This window comes from Chrysochloris asiatica, unplaced genomic scaffold, assembly GCF_000296735.1.
Source record: "Chrysochloris asiatica unplaced genomic scaffold, ChrAsi1.0 scaffold00037, whole genome shotgun sequence".
NCBI classification, from domain to species: domain Eukaryota; kingdom Metazoa; phylum Chordata; class Mammalia; order Afrosoricida; family Chrysochloridae; genus Chrysochloris; species Chrysochloris asiatica.
In genome coordinates this window covers 1,481,989-1,492,134 of record NW_006408555.1, presented here as the reverse complement: position 1 = coordinate 1,492,134, position 10,146 = coordinate 1,481,989, and the positions used below count along the sequence as shown (strand labels likewise).

At 49.4% G+C, this 10,146-nt stretch overlaps 1 protein-coding gene across 1 annotated transcript in view; it reads left to right on the top strand.

Annotated features, from left to right (window-relative positions):
• BANP (BTG3 associated nuclear protein) overlaps positions 1-8,872 on the top strand; it is a 113,372-nt gene extending 104,500 nt beyond the window's left edge. The window contains exons 14-15 of the mRNA XM_006860275.1: positions 4,813-4,998; positions 8,673-8,872. Coding sequence (XP_006860337.1) covers positions 4,813-4,998; positions 8,673-8,872 — 386 coding nt within the window. The remainder of the gene's footprint in view (positions 1-4,812; positions 4,999-8,672) is intronic.
• Positions 8,873-10,146: the final 1,274 nt, after the last annotated feature.

The following is a 10,146-nucleotide window of genomic DNA, read 5'->3' as shown; positions in this document are numbered from 1 at the left end:
TCAGGAGGGACCAGTCACTGGAGAAGGATATCATGTTTGGTAAGGTGGAGGGTCAGAGAAAAAGAGGAAGACCCTCAGTGAGATGGATTGGCCAAATGGCATCATTGATGGACTCAAGTATGGCAACAGTAGTGAGGTTGGCCCTGGATCGGGCAGTGTTTCCTTCTGCTGTGCATGAGGTCTCTATGGGTCAGTACTGACTCGGCTCCTAACAACAACAGTGTATTGGTCCAGTGGGTACTATCAAGTCTGCTGGTCCCTGAGCAATGGAGGGCATTCCACATCTCTGTTCTCTTTGTCCAAGAGGCAAACCTTCTTTCCCTGTGTTAAGATGAGGTAGTCATGGTTAACAGAATAGCAGACCCCCAAAAGGTGTTCATACCGTAATTCCCAGACCCTGTGACTAGAGGACCTTATGTGGCCTCGGGGACTTGCAGACGCAGCTCAGTTCCGGGTCTTTAGGTGGTACCTTGGGAGTACCCTGGTGTCTTAGTGTTTCTGCTGCTGCGTCACAACTAAACTCCTCAGTGATGACTAATAAACAGACTCTGTTAGGAGGCTGGAAGTCCAAGCGCGGCCAGATCAGCACTCGACTGCTAACCACAAGATCGGTGGTTCAAACCCATCAGCTGCTCCTCAGAAGCTGTGTACAGGGTTGCTATGAGTCTGAATGGACTCAACGGCACTCAACAACAACAACAGACATCCAAGTTCAGGATGCCGGCTGTAGGGGAGGCTCCCATCGCTGCTGGCTCTAGAGGAAGTTCCTTGTCTCTTTGAGCTTCTGTTTCTGACCACCTACCTGTGACCTGGCCCCTCTGTTGCCCCCTCCCTGCTGTGCTGGCTTCTTTCATCTTGTTTTCATATCTCGAAAGAGATCAGTATACATGCTACACTAATTATGTCTCATTAACGTAACAAAGACAACATATTCCCAAATGGAATTAACCACAGTCATGCTAATTAGGATTTACAATACATAGTTTTGGGGAACAGAATTCAGTTTATGACATTCCATCCTTTGGCTCCCCAAAATCCACTTGTAAAACACACTCATCTCACATCACATCATCGCAAAAATCTTAAATCAACTCCCAGCCCAAAACCTCATCTCCTGAGGCGCATAAATATCAGTGAGACTTTAGACACATTCCATCCTGGGGCAAATTCCTCTCCATCTATAAACCTGTGAAATCTAGAAATCACATGATCTGCTCCCAAAGTACAACGGTGGACCTACCAGGCGTGAAGTAGACACGTCTCCAGTAAACAGGAGACGCTGGAGGGATGAAGGTACAAAGCAAGTCCACAGCCCAGTGGAAGAATTGACATTAGCTATCAAGGTTGAAAGCAGTTCTGGTAGCGTAGTGGTTACGAATCGGGCTGTGAACCGCAAGGTCAGCACTTCAAAACTACCAGCTGTTCCGCAGGAGAAAGATGAGGCTTTCTGCTCCTGTAAAGATTTACAGCCTCGGAAACCCTGTACAGGGTGGCTATGAGTCGGAACCGACTCCACGGCACATAACAACATGACAACTCAAGACTTAAGAATCCTCCTCTCTTCTCTGCCACTGTCTGGGCATTGATCCCACCCTCCAGACTCTAGGTGTCAGCCATGCCCTCTGGGTTCTTGGTGGAGGCCCGTTGGCCCAGGGCATCAGCTCTGTCATCCAGGCCCATTGGGATGACAACTCTGTTTCTTTACCTGTGGACAGCCCCATTTTCCTGGTCTATGGGACTGGCATAGTCCATCCCTTCATCCGTGGCTGGGTCTTCTGTCCCTGGGGCAGGTCTGCTCTGCCCCCTTAGCACCAACCTCATCCCCCCGACACATCCTAACTACAGACAGCACCACACTCTGGAACTGAATTGGGCTGTGGCCCTTTGAGATGCAGGAGACTTTGGCCTCACGCTGTGAAATGAGAAAGCTGTTTTCTGTGTGCCTTCTAACATTTCTGCTGTAGGGATGGTCCTTTTCTTGGAGAACAACAGATGTAAGTCCTTTGGCCTAGTTCCTGCTGTACAATTCCAAGAAGCAGACAGCATTCTTTCCTCTCATTGTTTGCCTCCTTCAGTGTAAGCTGATGGGTTTTCCGCTGTGGTAGATGCTTAGATCCATCAGTCACAGGCTTTATCTTTTTGACAAAAGATTGCATAGTCATGTCCTTGGTGTGAGTTCTAGGACACGTGCTCTTAGTTTGTTCAACAGAATTTTCCAAATCTTTAAGTTTTGTTTTAATTTTTCACAGTTCTTTTTTAAATCCATCTCTTTCTTCTGGCATTTGACTTTAAGGGGGAAGGAGAAACCACATAATCCCTTGAAGATCTTGTTTAGAAATCTCATCAATCAAGTAAGTTCATCACTTACAAGTTCTACCTTCCTCCTAATAGTCGAATAAAATTCTAATTTTCCTTGCCACTGAATAAAAAGTATTATGAGTATCCACTGTCCTCTCACATGTTCATTGTTTTCTTTGAAAATTTCATCAGAAGCACATTTAATGCCCACATTTTGAGCAACATTCTAGCTCTGGGGCCATGTGTGCCGTCTAAGACGTACATCCTCTGGGCCCCTTCACTTTCTCTGAACTGTCACCAGAATTGGTTGACATCCAGTTCTAACAGGCTCCTCCAGGCAGTGGGGGCTCTTACTGTCCGGCACCTTCACACTCTTCCAGCCGCCAGTCATGCCCAGTTCCCAAACTGCTTCCACACTTTACATGTCTGATATAGCAGCTCCCCACTCTTCCAGTACCAAATTCTATTTTAGGTGTCTAGTCCTAGCCCACATGTATTTCCTCACAGGTTAGGAGGCTGGAAGCCCACATTCAGAGCACCAGTTCTAGGGACCAGGTTCTCGCTGGTGGCTCTTCTGAGTTGCGGCTCCTGAATGTCCTCTGTCTGGCTTGGCACCTCTCTTCCCCCATCTCTCCTCTGCTGTATGGCTTCATCTCTTTCTATCCAAAAAGACAGCGAGTGACTCAGTGTATTCTGCACGAATCCTGCCCATTAACATCATGAAGAAAACCCAGTTCCAAATGGAATTATAACCACAGACATAGAAATTTGATTTACAACATATATTTTAGGGATATGTAATTCAGTCCATAACGCTGGGGCCGTCTAAGTGGGCCCTAAGTGCCGTTCGTTCCAATGTTCTTATAAGAGGAAGGCCAAGGGACATTGAGATGGAAGAGAAGGCCATGCAGTAAGGGAGCAGAGACTGGAGGGATGCCTGAAGCTACTGCAAGCTGGAGGGGGGGAGGGACCCAGAAAGACCCTCCCCTGGAGCTTCCAGAAGGGACCAACCTTTGCCAACACCTTGATCTCAGAGCTGGATTTTGGCCTCCTGTTGTTTCAAGCTGCTTGCTCTGTAGGAAATGCATCCAGTGACCAAGCCCCTGAGGCAAGGCCGTAGCTGACAAACAGATTTCAATGCATATCTTGCTGAGCCTGGAGTCCAAGCTCCTCAACACGATTTTATATGTCTTTGGAGACAGATGAAGGCAGGAGGAGACGGAGGGGACTTTGCCCCTAAGATTTTGGCTCCTTTTCTCCAGAAAGCAACCCCTGCATTCCCCTACCTTCCTTTTTTTTTTTTTTTTTAAAGGTATTTTATGTGGTTTGAATGAAAGGCTACAGGGCAGATCATCAGCTTTACATTCAACAAATCATACACCTTGTTTTATTACAATGATTATAATCTCCTCCATGTATGTTCCATCAGTTAACATTATTTCTATCTACTTTAGCTTTTTTTTTTTTTTTTGAGAAAAAAAAACAAAACAAAAAACACACCACTCAGGCATATATAATAAGTTACATATCCAAAAGGCACATTCTGCAAATCTGCCTCCTGGCCACCATCTCTTAGTCCCTCTTTTCCCATGAATCTTGAGTTCTCAGCTGCTCCCCCTCTCCATGCCCCCATCTCTGCCTCCATCTCTGGCATCGCTGCTTCTCTGGTTAAGGTCCTGCATTCTGCTTGTGCTCTTCTCCCTGGCTGGTCTGCCCTAGGGTCCTCTGTTTCTGGACTGGATGATTAGCCACTCCCCTATTTTTGTTACAAAACTTCTACCTTTACAATTGTGACAGTCGCAATTAGTCATGGTAACAATTATTCACTATTGAATCATAGGAATCTTATCCCCATCTCTTTTCACCAGACCCATCTAGACAGGATGAAATCTATTCAGCGGGGACTCTTTCTTTCCCCCCACACTCTTAAACTAAGCTCCCTCTTGAAACCTTGTAAGCCAGTCACTTCTTGACTTTGGTGCCTTTATTGCCCCCTCATTTTAGATAGCCAATGTCTAAGTTGCCCATCCCTATCTACCCTGTGTACAGAGGGGATAGCATTGATACTTGATTTGAAGACTCTTTCCTTCTCTGTTGGTATTTACAGTTACTACCGCTCTGAGTATAGGTCAGGTTCATCAAATTGTAGCAATTTGTCCTTGTTTCCTTTATTTAAAAATTTATTTATTTATTTATTATCTTCCTCTAGTCGACTTCTGATTATCGAGCCATGAGGCTGGGCCAAATGGGAATTATCTGCAAGTTGGGTGCTCTTGTACATCTCCCCTTACTTCATACCAGCTGGATGCTTCACTCTCAGCTCTAACCCTCTGTGGCTACGTCCTTGTCCATGGGCTCAAGTGTCCTCAGGTCTTACCATACTTTGGACCAACCTCTTCTCTCTCTTATTTCCAGGTCAATGGGAGTTAATGGACTGCCCCACCTTTCTTTTTAAATCCCATGTCTGGTGTGTGTTGGCTTGGGGGACCCAGTGCACTCCCTGTCTGCCCCCAGGCCCCAGTGCCCAGTCAGTTGTGGACAGGATGGACTGTCAGCTCAGTGCTTCCCAGGTCTGCCGGTTCCACACCGGCTGGCACACTGGTGTGGGCTCGTTCCCACAGGGTGTGAACTTGCATCATGGCATGTGGGCTCGAACCTGTGATGTGGGCTTGGGTCTTCAGTGTGGCTTTGTACTGTGGGGTATGGGTTTGTATCCACGGTGTGTGCTGTTGACCAGCCCCCCTGCTCCAGTTCAGAGGTAGGCACAGTCCCATCTGAGTCAGGGGCTGTGGTGAGGACCAAGGCGAGGTCTGAGGTGGGCCTGCTTAGAACCTCAGCAGAGCCAGATTAGCATTTGTGAGTAGCTTTGCTAAGTTTTGTTCCCAAGATAGGAAAATAGCAATTCTGTGTCTCTTGATTTGTGGACAGCATGAATGGTACAAGTGAGTTAAACTAGAACCAAATGAATGAGCTCAGGGTGTCTGTGTTCTTGGGGACGGGAGGAAGAAGATATGTAGGAACGCATTTGTTATGACACCTCACAGCCATAAGTGTCCCTGCAAACATGGTTTCTGTCATTGGCTTGAAGCCTTGTTTATTCATGCCATCTTGCCAGGAAAACAGTATCTCCCAATGCTAGGTGCTTGGGATTGTTCTAGAAAGAATGATCACCCTTCCCTGCCAGTCCCTGGCTTCCTGCTCTTTGAGACCCTGGGACCCAGAATGCCTCAATGCTTTCTGGCTTTGATTGACCTGCTGGCCAGTGGGTGGCATTAGGCGGTGGTCCTGGTATCTGTTCCCTGGGACCACTGTAACAAATTACTACAACTGTGTGGCTGAAACGGCAGAAACGTATAGTCTCTGTGTTCTGGAGTCTGGAAGTCCAGAGTCGAGAGGCGGACAGGTCTGTGCTCCCCCCCGCAGGCTTGGGAGAGGCTCCTCCCCTGTCCCTTAGGGCGTGTGGAGGCTCCTCCCCTGTCCCTTAGGGCGTCTGGAAGCTCCTCCCCTGTCCCTTAGGGCGTCTGGAAGCTCCTCCCCTGTCCCTTAGGGTGTCTGGAGGTTCCTCCCCTGTCCCTTAGGGCATCTGGAAGCTCCTCCCCTGTCCCTTAGGGCGGCTGGACGCTGCAGAGGTTCTTTGGCTTACGGCAGCATCGAGCTGTTCTCTGCCTTTGTCGTCACATTTCCGTTTGTATGTGTGTCTCAATCCTCCTGCTCCTGTTTTTGGCCAGGACCCCTAACATTGGATCTGGGGTCTTCCCTAAACCAGGAAAGGGGCTCTGGTAGCTTGTGGTATGCATCGGGCTGCAAACCATAGGGTCTGCTGTTCGAACCCAGCAGATGGGAGAGAGATGGGGCGGTCGGCTTCTGTGAAGATGTGCAGCCTTCGAAGCCCTCCGGGGCGAAGCTCTGCTCTGTCCTGCAGGGGTCACTGTGAGTCAGAATCCATTCTGGGGCTGAGGGTTCAGTTTGATCTAAGCCAGGAGGATCTCCTCCTTCACCAATGACATCTAATTAATTATGTAATTCATTACGTTCTAGCTAGCTGTGGCGCTGTAGGATCAGCACTGGATTGCTCATCACAAAGCTGACAGTTCAAACCCACCAGCCGCTCTCAGAAACCCTATTCAGGGTTGCCGTGAGTCATAGCTGACTTGCCAACACACAACAACAACAATAAGGCCACACTCACAGGTCCCGGGTGGGGTGGGGATATGGACATACCTGTTATTTGAGCCACTGTCTAGCTCACTACACCAAGAGTTCAGAGCCGGAAGCAGAGAGGGGTGCGTCCTCCACAGAACGGAAAGTGTGGAGCATGTTCTGCTGAGAGGCCACCCCCCTCCGAGAATTCCAGTGTGACCATGAAGGTTTTAAAAGTGGGTAAGACTGCAGCTCATACAGATATCAAATGCACATGCCAAAGATCTTAATTAATTCATTTGTTAAGTAGAGACCAGTGAGACGTGGCTGCTGTTTCAAAGGAGAATTTGGAAAACCACATACAGTATTCATAATGGGGATCCCAAACCCAACACAGTCAGCGAGTCGGTTCTGACTCAGAACAGTCCTGGATAGGGTTTCTGAAACTGTACATTTATGGGCGCACACAGCCTCTACTTTCTCCCATGGAGTGGCTGGTGTGTTAGAAACACCAACATTTTGGTCAGCAGCCCAATTCCTAACCCACAGCACCACTGTTGTTGTTGTTAAGTACTGTGGAGTCAGTTCCGACTCATAGCGACCCTTCACAGGGTTTCCGAGGCTGTAAATCTCTACGGGAGCAGAAAGAAGGCCTCATCTTTCTCCTGTGGAGCGGCTGGTAGTTTCAAACTTCTGGAAACCAGAAACACGGAGATGAATTCTCAAGGAGCTGGGAGATAGGCCTGAAAACAGGGACACAGCCCATGGCCTGTCCATGGCCATGATCGCATTATGTTCCACATTCCACATCCCAGAGTGGCTGGCTGACCACAGAAGGTAACGAAGGTGGGCCAGCTGGGCAGTCAGCCATCTCTCTTGCCATTTCACACCATGTCCTTTTCCATCTCTCATGACACCTGGGGGTCAGCCTGCTGTGCTATCTGCTGCGTGATGATGGCGTCTCCCCAGTCCTCGAGGATGTGAGGAAAGGCAGGAGGTGGAGACGTGCTCTAAATCAAGGGTCCTGATGCTGGTCCCTCACGTGGTATTTGTGTAGACCCCACTCAGTGTGGAGCCCAGCCTCTGTCCCCTCTGAGTTTCTCCTGCCCCTTTCCTCTTCTTCCTTGAAGGCCCTGGAGTTAAGAGCAGGGATGGCCTGTGGTCCATCTTGGAGGTCCATACACGCAGTGCATCCTTCTCTGTCCAGCGTGTTCCCCTTTGAGGCCAATTGCTCCACACAACCAAAGAGCAAAGTTTTCAACAGCGAACTCCTTGCTCTGTACTGTGATGAATACCACCTGCTGCTGGGTCAGGGGTCGCAACTTGGATGTGTTTGGAGTCTTGTGTTCTCCACAGATGAGGGAGACATGGAATGAGGAACTGTCCTCCAAGGTGTGGCAGGCCGGGCGCCTGTTTGGACAGATGCCTGCAGCTGCCGGCTCTGGAAGCAAGTGGCCTGTTGTTCCTTGTGGCTGTTCTGCTTCCTGTCCTTGGGAAGTGGGGTCAGGCGGAGGAATGATATAACTGGGAAGATGTCAGCAGGAGTGGTTTGAGGAGATACAGTTCATTATGGTGAAGAGATACCACCAGGGTTTGTTGTGACCATACTGTGAGGGGCCTGGGGCCAAACCAAAGCCTCTGTCGTTGAGTCAGTTCTACGTCATAGTGACCCTGTAGGAATGGCGCTTTCCTGAAGTAGACTGGTGGGTTTGAACCACAGGATGTTTGGTTAGCAGCCAAGTGCTTTAACCACTGTGTCATTGGAGCTCTGCAATGGCCATTCCAACTCACTGCTGATTGTGACTTGTAATTACCCTGGAGACCAGAACAGAACACCCCACAAGGTTTGCCAGGCTAGAACCTTAAAGGAAGCAGGGTGCCCCGTCTTTCTCCTGCGGAGTGGCTGAGCACTTTAGCCACTGTGCCACCAGGGTGCTTTTCAGTCGATTGAGGTTCATGTGTCTGTGTCCAGGAATCTAGTCTCTTGAGGTCTGGAAGAGGTGGGGTGGTGGGCTTGGATTGGGGGACACTCACAGCAGCCAGGGGACTGGAGACCCTGCTGAAACCGGAGTTGAGACGTTGTCAGTACAGGAGGACTCAGGTCCACAGTGTGGGGTACCACCAGTGGTCCCAGAGGGTGATGTGTCCCCCCACAGGCGGGCCGCCTCTGCCCTGATCCATTCTCCAGCTTTCCTGGAACTGTCTCCATCAGGCTCCTTCTCTGGTTTCTGCAGGCGGGCGGCAGGGGACTTCCTCCTACTTTATGTATATCACAGACACAGCAGCTGAGATGTCCACTCAAGCCGCGCTGCCCGGCTTGTCGTCCATGAGTGACGTCATTGCCACTCAGGGAGGCATCAGCCGTGGGGCTGGGAAAGAAAGCCACTTCTCTTCCGGGGAATCTCAGGCCCCTGCAGGAAGTGGCCGGATGTGAGGACCAGCATCTGAAGACTCAGAACAAGCAGTAGGGGGAGAAAACCCCAGCTCAGAGCAAAGGGAGAGAGCTTGCACCTGCCTAGGTACGAGTCACTCTGTTCATGGAGTGCTCTGCTGGACCGGCCCTGAGTGGACTGAGCAACAGAGGATGTGAGTCAGTGTGTACTGGGGTGGATCTCACCCCACAAGGACATATGGTTCTCTGCTGTTCCTTCCAGTAGATGCTGGCGGGGAGGGGCCAGGAATGTGGAGCTCAGGGGACGGACACTGCCCACTGTTTCTAGGATGTTTCTGAGGAGATTGTGCTGAGGACGATGAGAAAACCAGGTGTAAGCTCCAAGTGGGTTTTCACAGGAACCATGTGACCGCCGTCCAGGGCGGAGTCTGGCATGGTCTTTCTCGGACCTCAGGAGTGGGGGTTTGTGTCTGGAGGTTCTGAGAAAGTTCATCCTCAGCTGTGTGAGGTTCTCTCTCCACTTCTTCCGAGTGTTGTTCACTCAGCACGGTTGGCATGTCACACGCAGAGCCTAGTAGGGGCTGTTTTGTATCTCGGCACTACTCCCTGTCATACCCTCAAGGTGTTCTCCAAACCAGGGGGCTTCAGAAAGTTACTGGAACAATTCCAATATCTCGTCATCCCCTTTCCCATACACTTTTGAAACCTCCACCCTGGTGTGGCGTTGTGGGTTAATGTACAGACTGCGAAGTTGGTTTGAACTGCGAGGTTGCCAGTTGAAGCTCACTGGCTGCTCCTCGAAAGCCCTATACAGGGCCACTGTGGATCACAACTGACTTGAAAGCATTTATCACAACAACAACATATTACCAGATTGAAACACAGGGCTCAGAGAATTGAGGAATTTTGTCTAAAGTCAAACAGAAAAGATAAACTAAAACTGCTGGGAAACGCGAGGTCTGTGGACAGTGGCTAGTGGGTGGGCTGGTACAGTTCACCTCCAGGGTGATGTGGTTAGGCTGAGAGATGAAATCGCATTTGACAGGAATTTAACTTTGGCTGCTGACTCTGGTACTCTGGTGATAATAACGCGATTTGGCCCTGGGTCTCCTTGAGAGTTGAGTAGTGAAATTTCATAAATAGTTAAGTGTATCTATATTTTGTTCCAAGGGTCTAAGGGATAATAAATCATTTTGTTGGTTGTTCAGTAGCCTTTGAATCCTGCCTTCCTAATCCCAATTGGCGAAACAGCTCGCTGCAAGACCAGATTGTACTGTTCTGACGTAAGTGTGTAAATATTAACACACGAGATCCCT